Source organism: Semicossyphus pulcher, unplaced genomic scaffold, assembly GCF_022749685.1.
Source record: "Semicossyphus pulcher isolate SPU_LCO1_2020_fin unplaced genomic scaffold, fSemPul1.0.p SCAF_5, whole genome shotgun sequence".
NCBI lineage: Eukaryota > Metazoa > Chordata > Actinopteri > Labriformes > Labridae > Semicossyphus > Semicossyphus pulcher.
Window position 1 is genome coordinate 30,810,595 of NW_027211726.1, and position 20,715 is coordinate 30,831,309.

At 41.7% G+C, this 20,715-nt stretch overlaps 1 protein-coding gene across 1 annotated transcript in view; it reads left to right on the top strand.

Annotated features, from left to right (window-relative positions):
* The first annotated feature begins 3,496 nt into the window (after positions 1-3,496).
* Positions 3,497-20,715, top strand: part of eepd1 (endonuclease/exonuclease/phosphatase family domain containing 1) — a 35,732-nt gene continuing 18,513 nt past the window's right edge. The window contains exons 1-2 of the mRNA XM_069681613.1: positions 3,497-3,715; positions 3,830-4,757. Of these exons, the coding sequence (XP_069537714.1) occupies positions 3,910-4,757 (848 nt within the window). The 5' untranslated portion in view covers positions 3,497-3,715; positions 3,830-3,909. The remainder of the gene's footprint in view (positions 3,716-3,829; positions 4,758-20,715) is intronic.

The window sequence follows — 20,715 nt, forward strand, 5'->3', positions numbered from 1 at the left end:
GAGCTGTGATGTGAACAGTGGCTTATCCTTTAACTACCAGAGGATCCTGACATACAGCTGACTCTCTGACAGGGCCAGAGATCCACGTCTCCGGGTACTAAATTAACATTACACCAATTTGATAAAGCAAACAGAAAGCCATGTCATGGAATTTACATAAGCAAGATAACCTTTTTCTACATAACTGTGTGTAGGAAGAGACGGGACCAAACATGAAACATATGAACAAAATGATAATCCTGCATTCTCTTTGTGGAAGAACTACAAAATAAAACAGTTGTCAAATTAAACCATCTTAGTGTATCAATAATAACTGAAATCTAACCAAGGTCCCAAGAACTCTAAAGACTCCCAAGAATATCTTAAGAACCCCAGAGACACATAATCCGTCCCTGTAGAACCCCTACAATCCTCTTGGGATCTCTTTAAAACCTCATGGAACACTCAAAAGGACTCATGAGACTCACACCAGACTCCCTACAACCCTGATCATTACTCTAAACACAACCTTCAAAGGCCTCCCAAAATACAGTGCTGGAACATCTTTAAAATCTTGAGTTGAGCCCTGTTTAAGATCCCCTAATACTTCATTTAGACCCCTTTTTTTTTTTACACAGAACCCTAGAACCCTCTTCTTTTCGAACACCTGGAGCTGTTTCAGAACCTCTGGAGTCCTCTCTTTGACCTACGTTTACTCTCAATAATGCCTCAAACCATCTCAAGGAACTTTGGAACCCGGTTGAGAACTAGAAGAATTAAAATTGGCCCTCATTTTGGTTTTGAATTTCTAACTAGATGATAAATAGTCCTCATATTGCAAAGGAAAGCCTAGAGATCTCTCAAGAATCTCTCGCAAGAATTTCAAGAACCCCCCCTAAAACCCTGGAAACTTATCTTAAATTCCCAAGAACCTATTTTTGGACCACTTGTATCCTCCCGAGAATCCCTATGTTTCTTTTTGAACCTGTGCAATCTTCATAAAGACCGCTAATATCTTCACTTGACTCACTAAAACTTATTTCAATACTTCCAGGACCTCCTCAAGGATCCTAAAACCTCTCTCGATCACTTAAACCAGACAAGAGCCCATAGAACTTCTCAAAAGCCTCCAGTCCTCCTTCAAGAACTCAACGAGATCCTTCAGGTAATGCCATTACTTTTAAATGATTATAAGACTCCTGTAACCAGAAAGAATTCCAAAACCTCCTTTTAAATGACCTGCCAAAACCCCTCCCATGTTTGGAGCCCCTCCAGAGCCCACAGAACCACTCTGGAACCTTCAGAGGTTATTAAAGACAAAAGTCTGCCCAAAATCCCCTTTTCCTGGTATGACATTGGCCAATGAATGTCCAGATAAGTGATGAAAGATATCTGCGCAAAGACTTCCTTGTCTGTGAGCTTGTCAATGTTTACAGTCCGGCTAACAACTTGAGAGTTTGAGAACAGAGATCATATCTATGACCGGATCGTTATCTGCACTCTTATGTAGATATTTGTTTATAGAGAATAAAAGCTAAACTAAATTAATCAGACCTTACTTGGGTTCTGGGATTGCATTTCTGGCTGTGCGTTCTGCCTATTTGGCTCTCCATCTGCTGCATACAAAAATTGCCGACTCAAAAGCTGAATTGATCAATATTACTCAGGCTGCAAACGGAAACAAGAATGCTTCTGACAACAAATATACCGTCTGTCCTCTGCAGATTTACCATTTATATGTAGATAAGTGTTTATTGAGATAACACCTCTGATCCTAGAGGTTCCCCTAGAACCCTTTTGATAACTACAGGAACCCTTTCAAGAAACCAGTGAACTCTTCATCGACATGAAATAGTCCCGCAAATGAACCATTGGAGCCCCCTTAAAAGGTTCGGTGGTCTGACTGAATCTCTCTGTGGAAATTGCTGGGGTGGGTAAATTACTATACAATTTGATACATTAGCGTGAAATAATGCAGAGATTTGTATCTATGTTCTTTCAGAAAGAATATATTCAAAGCCATTTGATTTGTGACCAATAAAGAAAGAATCATTTGGTCTATGATTGGGGAGTTTTTAACACCATTACAGAAAAGAGCATGTTTAAGATCAATGGATAATCACAGGCTTTGTTGATAAAGATTGAAAGAAAAGTGTACGTCTTATAATTCGATGTTATTTCAATCAGGCACGATCAAAGCAGAAGGAGCCAGTGAGATAATAAACATCCTCCCATTTATAGAGTCTGCAGTTAGACTGCTGTGAACACTGGTCCTTCAGTTCAGTTTAATGAGGTCAAGTTAGATTCTTACTTAAAAAACATCTGTTTTTATAAAACATCTTTGTTTCTAAAAGCCAAGACCTTCAAGAACATGTTAAACTTTTGTTAATCTTCCCTCTTTTAGATGATGCTGTAATTAAGAAGATCGTATGTTAAAGGTCCTCACAAATATAGATAGGCCAACTAGACATAAAAAGCATTTAATTATATTAACTCTTTTTTTTTATGCTGCAGAGGAGTAATTTACAGTCTTGTTATTCCAGTGAACTGTAGGAGTGTTTTGTCGTCATACCAGAACTCCAGGCATCGATATTAAAACATTATTAACTTAAATTAAAACCATAATTCCTCATTTGAATACATCCTTAATAAATATTTACATGCGTGTGATGAGCTCCTGTTCCCTGGAGACAGGTAATATTTGGTTGTCTTGCTCGTGAGCTACGCCTCCTGCTGATGATGTTGGCGGAAGTATTAAAACTTCACAGAGTGTGGTTTCAAAATAAAAGCTGGATTAACACGATTTTGTAAAATAAATAAATAAAAGATGAATGTTCTTGAGAGACGTACATGAAAAAACAGTTGGGAAATTATCTTTTATTTAAAAGAACTGAAAAGCTCTAGACAGATTGTTCTTTACGATGACAAAATGGTACAAGGGGCGATTAATATCTTTTTCTAAAATGTACAGTCATTTTAAAAATGCATCCACTAAGAAAAAAAAACATTTGCCTATTTTTCCGTCATGGTAAAAATTGATTGCGCAAAATACAAATAAATATCTAAAAAAAAAAAGTTAATAAGGAAAAACAGTCTATAAATACAAAATAAAAATATAAATATTCTTTATTTGTTTCCCAAGTATGTATTGTTTATTGGTAGTCATTAAATTGATTTATTTAAATAATTTTGAGGGATGGCTATTTATCGAGGTAACCTCTGGTGTCCCTCTTGGTGTACCATAGTTAATCAGAAGTATAAGATAAATGGATAGAGTTATTACATTTCTTTCTTTCGAGGATGTACTCATTATATTCAGTCTTGGGTTGAGTGTGGATTATTAATATAAATCTGGTTTAGATGTAATGTAACGAATGATAGCCTACTTGGCATTAATGTGCATTTGGCTGGCGTGTCCTGGTCAAGACTTCTTACTCGCCCTACTTTTATTTTGAAGGCTTACAGCTCGTGTTCCGGTGCTTGCCCGGTCTGAACCTGTGCGTCTTGATGCACGTTAGGATTAATGGTTTGAATTGATGTGTGTCGCTGTGAGATGAGCGCGTGTGGAGGCCGACCTGTGGCCAGTAACACATCACACAGCTGGAGGGCAAAGTTTACAGAGCAGCCTGTATATGCTGATCTAATCTCCCGCAGAGGACTCACACACACAGGCTGAGGCTGCGCGAGGAGCCGGTGCGTGCAGCATGTAGCCAGGACCGAGGACGACCGCTCTGTGGTGCGTATGTCTGCTATCATTTAAAACGAGCCGGTCAGTGATGGAATACAGGTGATATTTGTGTCTGTAAACCTGTGTGTCACCTCTCTGCTCTCTACGCTGCTCGTGTTTCAGTTTCTTCTCTCTGCCGTGGCCCGCTGTCTGCTCCTGCCCGCTGCGTTGATCCGATCCTCTCCAGGTGACCCGCTGGAGCCATGGGCGGGAGTCTGGGCTGTCACCGCTCCATCCCCAAGGACCCCACTGACTTCAGCTGCGGCAAGCGCAAGTACAGCGCTGCGTGCAACTTCGGCCACATCCTGGTGAACCAGGAGCGGCTCAACATCAACACCGCCACCGAGGAGGAGCTCATGACTCTGCCGGGAGTCAATCGCACTGTTGCGCAGAACATCGTGGAGTACAGGGACTGTATCGGCGGGTTTAAAAAGGTGGAGGACCTCGCTCTGGTGAGCGGGATCGGGGCCACCAAACTGGAGGTGATCAAACTGGAAATATGCGTCTCCAGCAGGACCAGCTCGTCCCAGCACTCCCCATCCTCTCTGCGCAAAGACCTGGAACACCAGTCCAGCACCGGTATGAACATTAACACTGCCACCCCGGCGCAGCTCATGAGCATCCGGGGCATCACGGAGAAGATAGCCAAGAACATCGTGGCGTACCGGGTGGAACACGGCCCGTTTAAAAGCATCGAGGACCTGGTGCGGGTGAACCACATCAACAGCTCTCTGCTGGACAAAATCCGCTTCCAGGTGTTCGTGGAGCGCTCCAGGGCGCCGTCCACCAACACCAACGGAGGGCTCACCTGCACCACTAAGTCCCACCCCAGCCCGACTTCATTCAGCCTCATGAGCGACGACCTGGACCTCCCGCCCGGAGGACCGACCCAGATCATCTCCGTGCGGCCCAACGTGGAGCCTCCGTCCGGCCTGCGGGACGGGAAGCCTGTGGTGCGGCTCGCCACCTGGAGCCTGCAGGGCTGCTCCTGCGACAAGGCCAACAACCCGGGGGTCAAAGAGGTGGTGTGCATGACCCTGCTGGAGAATGAGTGAGTACAACTTCCAGGCATTACTTACACTCATTCATACCTGATGTGGGATATGTGATGAAATGAAAGCGAGGACACACTTTATCTTTTTATGTGACAGTAACAGAGAATATGGGATGCTCAGAGGTCTTTGAAAGACATTAATTAACATTAACAACATTTGATATAAATTTTGATGAATGGAATAATTACAGGAATAACATTTTAAACAAAACAACTCAATACATTCTTGCATTACTGTATGAAAACAAGTGACTAACTATCGTCAGTCTAAAATGTATTAATCCCAAATGTGCTGACTGTAGACCAACAGTGCTTTTTTTAAAGAATGCTGTTTCACTTCCTTTTTTAAAGTTTATTTTATTATTATGTTGCAATAATGGGATAATATTTAGTGTAAGACAACACAAAACAACAAAACATCCAAACATACAGAACATGATGTTGGATGAAAAGTAACAAAATAATCAGACATTAACTCAGCAGAAAAACAAACCAAACAGAAAGAAAGAACAAAGAGGAAACAAGTTTAACTTGATGATGTCTCTTTTGTGTGTTATGCTAATATATTGTTAGATCTGTGTTAAGCTTTTAAAATCAACAAAGTCACAGAAAAACAAAACAGGAACTTTGTGTTCTGCGAGGTAAAATGACTGTTTTTATCAATGGAGTCTGGTGGCTTTGAAGAGAGCGATGTAGTGTCTTTTTCTTTTCTTTTTTTAAACATCTTCCTCTTTAAGAAAACGGTCTCTCTCTGTAGGGATCATTTCTGTAATGTTGTCAGACACTTAAATAACAACCTGAGCCTGTCAGAAGAACGTTTAGTAGACGTACTTTGAATGTGCCCATATTCAACACTGTATATATTGCAGCACATGCAGAAATCTACAGATGCAAAGCAAACATTTTTTTGTCAGTTACTCTCTAAAATATGTTCAAAAAAATAGGGCCCAGGTTAAAAAATACAGGAATCCCATTTTAATAAGACCGGACCCACTGGTTGTAATCAGGCTCCTGGCTGTGGGTTTAATGTAATCCTCTTTAAACTGAGCACCTCAATTGTTTCCGCATATTTATTTAACTCAAACTGTTTTGACCCTGGTCAGGCTGTCCACGTTTAGTGATAACCTGTCATGACATTATCGTCATAATAACAATAAAACCTGCAGTGGTGTAAAAAGCCTGTATGATTTTGGCTAACACACAGAAAAGGCTTAAAAACGTGGGATTTGTATGTCATAGTAAAATTTCAATATATGCTCTCAACAAGGCAGCAAGTCCAACAATAACAGCAGCAGGTTTCTGAGCCAGACCTGTTTCCATTTAACGGGAACAAGCTGTGAGTGTGATGCAACAACTGTGATTCTTCGGCAAGGTCTCACTTGTAAAGAAAATGAATAAAGAGTAGGGAGAGTGCGTTCTTCAGCCCTGAGTGAGCAGATAGCAGTATGTGAATCCAGGTTAATCTGCCTGAGATAAACTGAGGACAGTGTTTCACTGTCAGTCTGCACAGTCAATGAGTAACGGGATTATTTCAATGGGATTCTACGTGACAACAAGCTCGGTTAGCTCAGGCCTCAGATGGCTCAGCATTAAGTGACATACACGATACTGTCTGTGTTGTGGTCACATGTTCTTCAGTTATTCTTTGTTCAAATTTCACACGTCACGAGAGGGGTGTGACTCGGTTTTCTCGCCGTCTGTTGGCACCAGGTTACAGAAATGCCTGGAGCTTAGCTGTACCTTGCTCTGGTGTGGAGCCCTGGCCTGCTTCTACATGACCTGCAATACATGTTGTTGCATCTGAAACTGTACCTGCCAGTTATAAAAGCATCAGCTACCCAGCAGCTATTATGAGAGGCATCCTCACCCTGCTAAACAATCTGCTCTGTCCTACGGAGAGGCCGTCCAACCAAACTCCATTTGAAAATCTTGTTATTGTAACGTGGAATTCATGTGGCCCTGTTTCCCCTATTTTTGGGACTTACTGACTAATAGGTGCAAAAGGTTTTGGAAAATGCTTGAGTAGATTGCTCCAGCCGTAAGCTGCAAGTAATGGCTACAACGTTATAGCTGCTAGTGAATGCACCCAATGATAGTACATACATTAAAAGTTCTTGTTTTTGGCACTGACAGGCTCTGATTGTTATTCTAAATGTGTCTGACAACTTTACAGAAAAGAGCCCTACAGCGATAAAACTTTTTGCTAAACACTAAGATGCTTTATTTTAACCAGAAACAGCAGTTAAATCACTCTCTTCAAACCCACCAGACTCCATTATAAAAACACAGTAACTTTACCTCACAGAACACAGGAGCGTCTGGTTAGCTGCTGGCGCAGTCTGTGAGTTAATAAGTGTTGTTGTGTGATTTTGGTGTTTAAAATTGTTAGTTCAGATTCAACACAGTGTATTTGGAACATACAATAACACAAAAAAATAAAACAGATCGAGGCAGCGGAGGACAAGCAATTAAGTGGAAATTACTGTTTTTGTCAATGGAGTCTGGTGGCTTTGAAAAGAGTGATGTAACATATGTTTCTGGTTAAGAAAAAACATCTTCCTCTTAAACAACAAGGTCTTTCTCTGTAGGGATCCTTTCTGTAATGTTGTCAATCTGAGCCTGTCAGTGGAAAAACTTTTAGTGGACGTTGTTTGATCAGACGCTTTTGCTCTGAAATATTTTGTTGCAGCCTTTACAGCCTTTTCCTGTCTCGTAGCTAAAACAATCTACTGGAGCAATTAGACCCCAAAACTTGTAAAAAAAAATACCAGAATTATCCTTTAATTCATTTCTCTAAGACAGCAAGCAGGCCTAATTATGTTCTTAAAATTCAGTACCTGGTTTTTATATAACCGTGACAAGCTGAACTGTCATAGGTTCTACAAAACAGTGACAAACAATGATTAATATCTGCAATATTGTTGGAAAAAATGATGCCAGAAAAAGTAAAGATTAAGCAGAATAAGACTCTGCTTCAGGCCACATCCTGTAGCACTTCATTAAATCATCAACTGGCAGCTACAAGAAGCAGGTCTGTTTTGTGAACGTGACTTCCTTTCTGCTTCTTATAGTTAACTACTATGAAGCTGTTATCTGTTAGCTGTCATTCTGAGGAGATATTAGATATAACTTGAGTTAGGCTTTAGAAATAGATCAGATACAAAAAATATATAGTGTCTGTTTTTCAGTCTTTCATGCATATTCGGGGGGATCAGAGCCATGAGCAGCTACTTAAATTCAGCCCTCATTGGACCTTATCAGAGCACATTTGGCCGTCAGCTTGTGAATCAGTGTTTTCACACATTCAGGACATTTTCTTATTATTTTTATCTTCCTTTTTCTTCTTCTACAAGCCAAAAATCTGACATTTTGTCTTAAAATTACATTTCTGTCCAATGACATTCTGAGGGGAGTGAAACCGGATGTCTCTCCTCTGTGTTCTTTGGAGAAAAACAGTTGTTTTCTTTGCTGCAGGCACAGTACATAGATTATGTTGACATAGCCGTTGGTTGTTCTTTGCATTGTTTTTACATGCAACAGAAGATGCAAAGTAACAACAGGTGATACAGGGCGGCCTAAAGGTCTTTGAACACAGTAGTTGTGTGATCCCTAATTGTTTCTGAAGCTCTCAACAATCATGCCCACTTTATGTAGGAATCAGTCGGGTGGCAGGCTGCAGCACGTTAGCCATAGTTTGTACAGTTGTTTGAAGTTTTATCATCCACACAGGCTCGGTGTGCGGAAGTATGCAGTCCATGTTTGGCACAGTTCCTTGATAGAAGCACTAAATTAAAATCATACCTGGGCAGAGGTGTGTGACAGTTTATGTAAGAGGTTTTTGAGTCATCACTGTTTACTGAGGAATCCACCACACCCACAGCAAACTGTCTTTGCCAAACTGTCTGGCAAAGCTGGAGCTTTACATGACGGATCAATTGTACAAAGTGCGTCTGTCCTTTGTTTTGATTAGCGCTGTCTGATTAGCTTTGGCGCCATCTTAGATCTGCCTCCTCTTTCCATCGCCTACCAAACCCACCCACTCTTTTATAAACCTCCATCACTTCCTGTGTTCCTGTGCAGGGTGACATCTGTAATAGTGATACTGTAAGGATCATTGTTATGGAGGAGGAGATAGAGAGTGTTTGCACAGTGATCAGGCTCCACTGTGTGAGCTATCACAAGATCCAGAGTTTACACACTTCCTGGCTTCCCTCCAGGCACCAGCAGAGAGCTACTAGAGTTCAATGAACTCCTGTTTAACAAATGTTACACTGCGAACTGCGCCTGCTGATGTTAGTAATCACACAGCCGTTAGTCAGCTTCACACACTGGGCTGGAAGTGAAAGAGAGGCCAATTCCTCCTATCAGTGGGGTTAATGTGGATCAAGGTGATGTGAGTTGAAACGATTCGGAGCGGTCAAAGCTGCTCTGGTGATCCTCTCTTTACATGACTGATTTGAGGAGGACTTTTCTCTGGTTCTTGTGACTTATTGTTGAAACATTCTCATTGTGATTACTGTTTCCTAATGTGTTTGGATGTGCACCTTCCATCCTGCATGAAGAAACAATTTTATGCAAAAAACAGCAATCATCCTCTCCTCTCTCCTCCTAACTGTGCAAGAGAGAATACCAAGGCTGTACAGAAGTCAGAAATGTGTTAGTCGAATCATACTTGGCTGCTCAATAGAAAGCTTTGATTATTTGTGTAGTTTGTACAGTTCAACCACAGACAAAACTCCTTTAGCAGCCTTCACGAGTGTAATGTTTAGCTGTAAACACTCCCAGACAACTATTTTCTTTACATGAAACGGCTTTATTCAGTGTTTTTGCTCAAGTTGAAATCGTTTGATTCCACTGCTAACACAATGCAGTTTGTCACTGGCTTATAAACATGGCATTTTACCAAGGTATTCTGTGTTCAGCCAATGTTGGACGTCCATGAACATCTGTGGCCCTAGTTGTGTCCTGCACTTTTGACCCTTGTCTGCAGTTTCTTTGGCAGAATGAGCATGTTGTTAAGACCACAGAGCCCGTCAGTTAGGGAAATCCTCAGCAAAGCAAGGCACAAAAAGAGAAACAGAAGTGAGGACACGTCTGTTGATAACTCGGCTCCTGAAGTTACAATCAGGCCCGAGGTCTCCTGTAGGTTTAATCTTGATGTTAAGGCAAAGATTAGGTTTAAAGAAAATCCTTTTAAGGTTACTGTATTGATTGTTTATCCATAAAGAAAAGAGACGGCCAAGTTGCCACATCGGGCAACTGACATCGAGCAGTTGGTGCACTGGCTGCTTTGGGGGAATCAACAGGGACTGCATTAACAATCTAGCGTTCAAATGTGCATGAATTTTTAAACTTCAAATTTCTAGCCTCTCATGACTTTGTAATGTGCTTTGATTCTCCTCATTGAAGGGAGACTCAAGGATTAGTAAGCTCTGCGTACAGACCATGCAGGTGAAGCAGTCAGAGCAAGCAGAACCTTAAAGGTTTCTAAAGGTTGCTTTACTTTTCCATCACTCTGTCAGGTCGCGATGAGGGTTTGTTTTCAGTGGTGCAGTGTCTGTAGTTGACCCCTGACCTTGCTGATGGCGCTGATGATGATAGGGGAAGGTCAGCTGACTTCACACACACACACAGTGGAGAGCTTCTTCTAAAGACTGCAGAAATTTCTCAGAACGGCACAGAGTGAAAACAGAAGGTCTAAATCTCCAAAGCAGTCTCATGACTGATTGTGGTTTATCTGGGGTGGTTTGAGGTTTTATTTGCTCACGGATAACTCATCTGACAGATGAGTCACAGAGCGTACTCGAGCACAAAACACAACATGTATCTGTTATGTGGACTGAAACCGAGCCACAATGAGGTGAAGAAAAACTTTTAAGATGCATTTTATAAGAAATCGACAGTTCCTCAGTGTTGTTAGCGGAGGTGGCTAACAGAAGATAGCCGGCCTGCTGTGTTCACACTGCAGCCAGCACAGCCAATTACTTGTTAATGATTTCCTGGTGATGTGTTCGTGGTGTTTGAGTGACAGGCGGACAGATGGCAGCTGCTGTCGCCACTCTCTTGTTAATTATATCACCGCCTAATCAGATCTGCTTCTGCTGCTTGTTTAGCTTTTTATTGCTCTGCTGACAAGTCTGTGAACGGCTGCATTAACATTTTATTCTATTATTAAAACCAAATTATCATATCGTGTGGATGCCTGTGGTCCTCCGTCTGGGCAGATGCCGAACGTCTCACCCAAACAGTTTTATTTTAAATACATTACACAAGTGTGCTATCACAGTCAGACAGTCACACTGAGTAACATCCAGACAGCAGCCTGAGACATAACACAAGAGCCAACACAAACCCGCTACTTAGTCGCTCCGTCTTATCTACAGTACAAAGACACGCCTTGTGCTGCACATTGGCCTCCACTGGGTTGTGAGAGTTCACAAGCTGCATGGCTAATTAGCTAATCAGATGTAGCACACTGAATGGCTAAGAAACTTTCCTAAAAGACCTCCTGTCAGCCAGAGTGCAGTCTGTTTCTGGCGATTAAGGGCCCTGGCACACAGGGACTTCCTAAAAACTCGATATTTCACCTGGATAGGCGTGGTTTTGCAGGATGTAGCAGTGCATGCTTCTGCGAGCTTTTGCAAGCTAATCCAAGAGGAGTTAAGACAAACATGTGCCGATGACAATGACTGTATGACGAACGACACGTCTCCACCTCCTCTTGTTGCTCATCTGTATCCAGAGTGTGCGCAGTAGAAGTCGGCTGGTGGAGCCGCAGTATTGACGTCCCGCCCCTTCCTCTACCCAAAACACACATTACCCTTGTGGCCTTGCCGTGTTGGAGCCCTCAGGTGGGCTCAGTCTGCAGCAGAACAGCTTCTTGTGTCGTCTGAAGCAGATATTCACGCTTAAGGAAAGTTCAGTGACTGAAGTGTTCGTGTTAGTTACGTCTCCTCTCTGTGTTTTTAGTCCCCTGACACACGATTGGTGAGCATCTGTGACCCTGATTTTATGTGTCCTGCACTGTTGGCACCAGTCGGCCCTTGTCTGCAGCTTTTCTGCAGATTGAGCATGTTGAATTGGCAGAGGTGCCGTCAGTGAGAAAAATCACTGTTCAGCTAAACAAATCAGTGCATGAGAAGAGAAACGAGTAGATCCAATAAATCCCAAAGAGCTTTTTATTCGTTATGAAATAATTACAAGGAAAATTAAATTGATGTTATTTTAAAAGAATGAATGTGATGTAAGTGGCCTGAGCTGTATTTCATGGACATTATGAATTATTATAATACTGTATATAATAACTGTTTATTCATTAAAGAAGATCAGCAGTAAACTAATGATGATGTCCATCAGTGCAGGTCCCGTCTGCTTCCTTTTGGCTCGTGTACGCACCATAAAGCCAGAAAATATTGAGACCCAGTGTAGAAACAAAAAGAAAACTAAACACAAGATCAATACAAACATAATTTGGACAAATTGCAAGTTGTTGTTTTGATCTGATGTAATATTCCCTAATAAATAATTAATGAATCATGCTGTCGGTAGTCTGTGATGGTAGTCTAGATAAAGATTTTATTACAGTTATAAAGTTATCATGTGTCATTATGGCATTTTTATGGTTTTATTTCAGATGATGTTCGTTGTAAACATGCAGGACATGTGTTCACGTCTGTGCAGAATGTAAAACGTTGTTAGAGGGACATGACAGTGTGTTTGGGATGAAGGGCGATTCCTCTCTGTGTCATTTACAGCTATGATTTCCGTCTGTTAGGGAAGTAGAAAGTTTAATTTCATCTCTGAACCATATTGTTTAGGGCTGTACCTGACACAGAAGTAATTAAGTCGATGCACACTTGGCTGTTCAATATGAAGCTTTGTATATTTGTTCCTTTTCTTCAGGTCAGCGTCACTCCAAACTCTTATATCCACCTCCACATGTCTCATGTTTCGGTTGTAAGACTTACATTTATCAGAGCCTTCACATGCCGGCTTTGGGACAGACATTTAAACATGTCAGCTGACTACTTGTGTTTTAAGTCAAGCCCACATTGTTTTTAACTTTTTAACCAGCGGCAGCTCAGCTTGCAGCTCCTGAAGCCCCGCCATTAGGCATGGAGAAAACAGATTTATAACGTGAAACCTCTCCACTCACTGTATTTACCAGTTTAAATCACCAGGTCTGTTTGGTTTGGAGATGAGGAGACCTCTGAGGGTAATTCGGCTTTCACAAAAAGCATTGTGAACGATGAACACTGAAGGATTCCTAACCTAAAAACAAGCTGAGCTAATGTTAGCTGCAGCTCAGCGCACAGCCTCTTCTGAAAATAAACTCTGATTTTTAACCCCCAAAACGCCTTTTTTTTTTTCAAAGGGATTTTTACCATTTTTAATGACCTAATCTATTTATACCTCTCTGGATAATTCGGCTGCTGGTAAAAGCCACACAAACAATGCACACTTCAACGCTTAATATGCGACTTTTATGTCCAGTAGATGTCGCACTTGAACACCAGCATAAAACCAAAACAAGCAAGCGATACAGCAGCCGTACCATTTCGGAGATATTTCCAAGTGTTATCTTCTACTAAGTAGCAGCAATTGAACATAATTATAACAGAGCAAACTATGGAAATTGGTTGGTAGGCCTGTACAGGCTCATCTAGGCAGAATGCATATTCGAGCTGCAGTAGACCGCAGCCAGCGCTGTACTGCTGCAGGCTAACGATAGCACACTTTAGTTTACTATGCATGTTGCTACAGCCTCCTGCGATAGCATAGTTAATTTCCCAGAATCACCGTGATATGATAACGCTACAGAACACTAAGCAGGCAATCATAAAATTAAGTGAGTTAGCAATCGTCCCTAACGTTACTCTAGTACGCGTACATGAACTTGCATGAAGCAGGAACGCAGAGCCGTCCCGTCCATGTAAACAAAGAGCTGAGAACAACACACTTCTGACAGTTTGACATCACTCTCTTTTTAAGAAGGTATACATATATATATATTTAGTATATTTATATAGGATAATTGCTTTCATATATATTAATGTGTAAATGAATGTGCCTCTAAGGGTAATTTTGAGACTTGGTTTGAAACTGACAAAATGCAAGTCAGTTTTGAGGTCTTCCCGACCGATCATTTGAATCTTTAGTATCGGTTTCACAAATAACTGAATACTTAATCTTGTGGCACATGGGCACCACTTCGTCATAAGTATCTGGATTTTTATAAGAAAATTATTCGTAATTTTAAGTCATTTTAGCGCAGGCAGCTGGCTGCTGCTCTGATATTCCCCTTAAATAACCCGTCCTAATTTTAGGCTAACATTATCCACAAATGACAATGCTATTCTCATAAAATAACAACTTTACTCTTGTAATATTTTTTTTTTCTTTAATGTGGCACTAATACTCTGTCATACTCCTGGACTCTGTGAGAGACGGACACCGAACGCTCCTCCGTCTGCATGCATGAGGTTTTTAATCTGCCTGTTGAACAACAAGCTGAGTGCAGCTGTTGGGATGATTCACACAACATCTGTGGTCTGTGCAGCGGGCCTGGATTAAGAGACAGCATCACACAGTCTTTAATCCCCTCACACACTGACAGAACCACCAGAAACACACACACACACACGCTCACATTCTCAGTGATAATAGTGCACAGTGCTCAGTTTTACTCCAGCCAGGTCGAGACCAGCGTGGCTGCTGAGGTCAGGAGGACGGGGTGCTGCAGAGAGCTCGGTGCTGAGCTGACGCAGGGTGTTGGGTGCTCATGTGGAAATTTCCACCGGCGCAGCATTTTATTGTGGGTGGACAGTGAGTTAGGGGCATTACCCAGCATGCCCTGCCAGCCAAATCAAACTGTCTCAGTCACTGCTGAGCGAAATGCGATCGAGCTTTAATCAGCGAAAGAAAAGACCTGAAAACCTGGAAAATACAGGAGAGAGAGAAGAGATGAATGTGTCAGTGTCAAATACAGAGAGTGCTTAACCTTAACTCTACAATAGAAACGGTCCTTTAGTCCCGAGATATTTTTCTTATTGTGATGTCATGTGTGACTTTGAGTATTTTCAGTTAAATCTATACCACCTATGCTAAAAGGACATGTACATCAATACACCAAACTAAACTATGAAATTATTGAAATTGTGCCATAGAAAGTAAAACTTAAAAGTACGAAAATGCACATTTTTAAAATCAAATTTAGCTCAATTTACCCGCAAAACAGACGGACAACCTTTCACGCTCACATTCACACCTACAGTCAATTTTAGAGTCACCAATGAGCCTAACGAGCACGTCTTTGGACTGTGGGAGGAAGACTGAGTACCCAGAAGGAACCCACGGATGCACGGGGAGAACCCCACACAGAAAGGCCCCCTTTGTGTGAACCGGGATTTAAACTAGGAACCTTCCAGCTGTGAGGCGACAGCGCTAACCACTGCACCACTACGCATTCCTCTGTTAAATCCCTGCAGTTGTATTTATTGTGCATGGCTGGCCTTAAACTTTTCAACCAAGCCTCAAAAGGACCCTTCAGCATTCACCGAGGTTTTTACCAGCAGCCGAGGTATCTGTAGAGGTCTCCTCCTCTCCAAAACCAATAGATTGAGTAATAAAGAAAACTTAAAAGAGCAGTTTGAGGTTAAAAATCTTGGGTCAACACACACACATCAGGAGGGGTTGTGAGCCGAGCTGCAGCTAACATTAGCTCAGCTTGTTTTTATGTTAGGATTCTTTCAGTGTTCATTGTTCATAATGCTTTTAGCGAAAGTTGAATTACCCGAAGTCGTCTCCTCCTCTCCAAAACGAACAGACCTGGTGATTAAAACTGGTAAATACAATGAATTAAGAAATTTCACATTAATCATCTGTTTTTCTCCAATGCTAAATTACTTTCATTGCGAGGCTACGGCGGCTACAAACTGAGCTGCCGCTAACTTAACTTGCATACTAAACTCCTTCGTCTGCTTAAATGGCACATGTCAAAATGAGGAGCATGTCTTTGGACTGTGGGAGAAAGCCAGAGTACCCAGAGGGAACCCACACATGCACGGGGAGAACATGCAAACTCCACACAGAAAGGCCCACTACCTCCGAACCGAGACTCAAACCAAGAACCTTTTAGCTGTGAGGTGACAGCGCTGACCACTGCACCAACATGTAGCCCCCATAGTGCCTCTTAAAACCAAAATAATAATGACATATTCCACACGGAAATGTTGATAAGGCCTAATAAAGGACACCGATGCAATATGCTATTAATTATGCGTTATTGTTGCACATTTCTGTGTCCTGGTTACTGTAAATGACATATTTTTGACTGCTGATAATTGTATTATTTTTAGATTGACTTTAGGATGTACTCTTCAAACCTGACTGACTACTTCAGATGTAAACCAGCCTTCTGGCTCATTTGGGCATATTTAGTGATGCTAATAAAATGCACTGAAACCGAGAAATAACCTGAAAAACAGACTTATCTTATCGAAATCAGTATATCGTCAAATTTAGAATGATAAAGGAAATGAGTGTGCGTGTAAATGTATTAACTGGCATACTCAGGAGTGCCTTAAAATATATATTTTTTTTTTTTACAGAAAATCCAATCTCGTTGTGGATTCTGAGAATCTGGACACTCATATTTCATAATGTAGATTTTCTAACTGTTCAAAAAAACATTTTGCATCACATAGATTCATTTAAGATAGTTTCACATTCGCCATAATGTGTCTTGTTCTGTAAACATCGACTAGCTTGATTTATTGATGTTCATATCTGTATCTCTTTCTTCATTAAATCTGACATGTTGGATGTAAAAGCTCAACCATGTACAAGAGCGGAAGCGATAATTTAAATCAGCCTTTAAATGAGTCTGCTGTGCCGAACTGCAGCCTGAAGCCTTTTCCTCTTTCAGGGCCAGAAAATCCTCAGAGGCTTTATTTATGTTCAAGGTCGTCTCGGCTGCTGCTGCCGCTCGTCACCTCTGGTTATGCAACCTCGCGTCTGCCCTCAGATTTGCTTTAATCTGACATATGCTGGAGCCGACTCTGTTTTAGCTCCATCGTGTTCTGAAGTGTAGATTTAGGAAGTTCACTGCCTCGACGACAGGCTGGTGTCACAGAGTGTTTGTGTTTCTGCACCTCTGTGTGTCTCTGCTTATTCTCACCTCCTCTGTGTGATGCGCTTCAGGATGATCTCCTGTAGGCCGAGGACGAACGGTAAAACACTCGCTGCTGCCTCTCTGACTCAGCGTTCTCCTTTGTTTCCTGATGACACGGCTGGACCTCGGGTCAGCTCAGGGAGCGCTGGGGTTGAATCCCTTCCAGCAGAAACAGGAGGATCAGGATCGGGGCCAGCAGGAGAGGAGCTGTGAGAGGGGTTCTTTCATGCTGCAGAGTGATCGCACCTTCAGGAGAGGAGGGGAGGAGGGAGGTATTGTCTCTGTGACTGCAGGCCTGTTTGCTCTGAAAACAGGATCTGTGGACTCGCTGATCTCACAGGCGACAGACTTTCTCCTGTGATCTCAGCAGCTCTCAGTGTTGTGTAACCTGAGGCGGTTCAGACAGGTGGTGCGGCAGAAACAGACGTCTTGGTTTTACTGCTAAGTTGCAAAAATAGTGGCGTCATGCAACTTTGCTGTAAACAGAATTTTCTAAATAAACAAACAGTAAAGAGCTGTGAGGCTGACATGCACCTCACATAAATGTCACCCTGTTTGTTTGGAGGGTGCGCTAACATCAACGCTGCAAACACGCAGCAAAAAGAAAATATAGTCGTGGTTTCCATCCGTGTAAAATCTGAAGGCATTGAATTTCACACAGGAATCATTGTTTTTCCCAATGCATTTAAACACAAATCTGCAGGTAGTGTAAAGGTTATCTTAAGAGCAGTTTGGACGTAGCCTCTGTCACCCACTGGTTTTATGGACTACTGTTTTAAAGCCTTCAGTTTGGTATTTTGACCATCAGTGTCTTGTTTTGTAGCCAGAAGTGGTCGTCTTTGGATGAGGGGGTGGATATTCATTGCGACACCTCTATCTTGCTATTAACATGATAGTGACTTGTTTATCACAGGTAGCAACGTCCTTATGCATTTTGTTTTTTTTACTCTAAATGGGACCATAATTAAAAAATGTACATAGTGCTATGAAGAAGACAGAAACTAGAGATTGAGACCATCAACTCCTCGGGAAAAGGTTTACTGAGGGAATAAATCAAGAGAGAAGTGGGACCATTTTCTCCTCTGCTCCCAAATAATGTTTTTACAACCAGTGGAATCACCTGTAATCAAATCTTAAATTGTGTGTTGCCTTAGAATCTGCATGGCTCCAACAGGACCACCTCTTTCCTATTTTGAAAATCATGGATTTATTTGATTCTAGGAATTTAATTTATTTACATTTATGAATGTAATATTGCCACCGAACTACATAGACAAAAGTTTAGCTTGAAGTACTTTGGATTTGTTTGACTACCTCTGCCCGGTAGGTTAGTTTGTTTGTGTAATTGTGTGACTTTGGTGAGGGCTTTACCTTTATAAAAAGGTCTATCTCTGTAGGGGTCCTTACTCTGATGTTTTCAGACAACAATCTGAGCCTGTCAGTGGCAAGAACAAGAACTTTAAGTGGACGTACTTTCATCAAGTGCCTCAAGAATTACATTGCAACCATTATAGCAGATTTGTGGCTGAAAGAATCTACAGGAGCAATTGAAAAGTTTTTGTTGCTACAAGTCATTTACACCCCAAAATAAAGCTTGTACAAACTGAACTCATACCCACCAAGTCTGCCCGGAACCAGCTAACCTTAAAGGTTCATGTGGCCTCCATTGCTCGGTCATGTCCATTTGCCCTGTACAGCATCAGGAAGCTCAGACCCTACCTTTCAGAGCATACAACACGCCTGCTGGTACACGCTCTCGTGATATCACACATTGATTCCTGCAACTCCCTACAGACAGGCCTTCCTGCATGCACAGTCAAACCTCTGCAGATGATCCAGAACGCAGTGTCCAGAACGAAGTGTCTAAAGGCTCAAAGTGTTCCACACGTCTCGATCCATTCTCACCTCTGAGCCTCCTCATCCTTCACCTACTGTACTCGCTGTGGCCTGTTGAATATGCATCAGCAGCTGCTTTAATTGATTCTTATTCCAGTCACAGGAAATGAAAGGAGTGGGTTCGTTTAGCATAAAGATTTATATGCCTAGAACTAAAGATGTGGAAGAAGTACTTACTTATACTTCCTTAACAGTCAAAATCTTGCATTGGGGAGAGTAACAGTTTCACTTTTTTACCCACATATGTAATCTTTTCAGGCAAGCTATTTAAATACGTCTACTTTAATAAACTATGTAGAGTTTTTCAGAAGAGAGAACAAGTGGTGAGGAATTAAAGCCAAACTGGACTCTGTCAGATGTTAGAATTGAAGTGCAGGTGAGTCTCAGTTTTGAACTGCAGTCATAACACAGCCAACAAACAGCTTTAAAAACATAGGTTTGATCGCAAAACAACAATATTCTGCTTTAGCAACTGTACATTGATTTCATACCAAAGATGTAATCAGATAATGTATTAAACATAAGGACAATATTTATACATGCAGAATGTACCAGTTGGCGCATCCGTACATAGATTGACTAATCTTATACCTTCGTAGTAAGTGACTCTATGGGAGTTTTATAGAAACTAAACAACCCTTATCTGATGGCCATTAAAGAGCAGTGTTTGTAATGTTACTTTTAAAAGTAACTTGTTATGTTACTGCGTTTCCACCAGAGAAATGTAACACGTTAGATTACTTTTGCATTACCAAACTCGACTCGTTCCACATGTGTGTTATCTCATCAGGATGGTGTGTAGCCTGCTGTACGTCTACCTTTGAATGTATCGACTCTACCGTCATTGCAGAGCCTCGTTTTACGGCCCATAATCTGTAACTCTGCAGTCTGATAACAGGAATGACAGACGCAGTATAACCTTTACAGCTCTTTATTATGCTAACAGTCTGACAGTGAACTGGGCAGAGGCATACAGCATTAGGCACAGCTGTTTCCAGGACAACAATACAACACAGGCTCTCAGTCCCACCAGTGTTGTGGAGCTGTGTTTAGCTGCAGATGCTTCTTCACGTTTGAAGTCGAACTCTTCACAGCTGACGAGCACTTCTCCTCCAGACACAGCTTACATTTCACCGTCATGTTGTTCTCGTCCCTTTCACCCAAACATTCAGAATAATGTGAATATTTCCACGTAAATGCCAAAGTAAATGCTGTCCTCTCTTCCAATCTCGCTAGCTGAATTAGCTAGCTACACATGCGTACTGACACAGCTGTGTACGCAGCTACCTGCCAAGAAGGAGGAGAGAAAGAACTTGGAAAGAAAGAGGAAATGAATCAAGCAATGCTTAAAAGATTTTGACTCTTAATGATGTAACATGCGATTCAGATTTGCAGCTTTGAGCGTCCATGCTCTGAAGTCAGCATGATATGTGAAAGCTACGCTAACTGATTAATAACAGATACAAAAGAACCTTCTTGATTTAAGCTCCACAACACACAAAAACAACAACAAACAACTTTATATTCACTAAACTTGTTGCCAGCCACCATACACTGCATAGGTTCGAATCTGGTTGATATATATCACAGGGATTTTTGTAGATGCGTGCAGATTTGATCAGGTCATTTAGTGTAGCAACAGAAAATTTGTGTTAGAACTGTTTTATGTATGATTTAAGCCGACCTTCCCCTACGTTTGCCTACCATAAACAGAGATTTGCACCAGAACCGCAAGTTAAAGCCACTGTCACCAACATCTCGGTCGCATTGTACTTAACAAACTGTCTCCACCTTCTGTAAGAGCTGGCACATTAAGTGGTGATATTCTCAGGAGGACGTGTCTCTGCCATCTTTCCTGTCTGACCTGAATGCTGCGTAACAGAATCC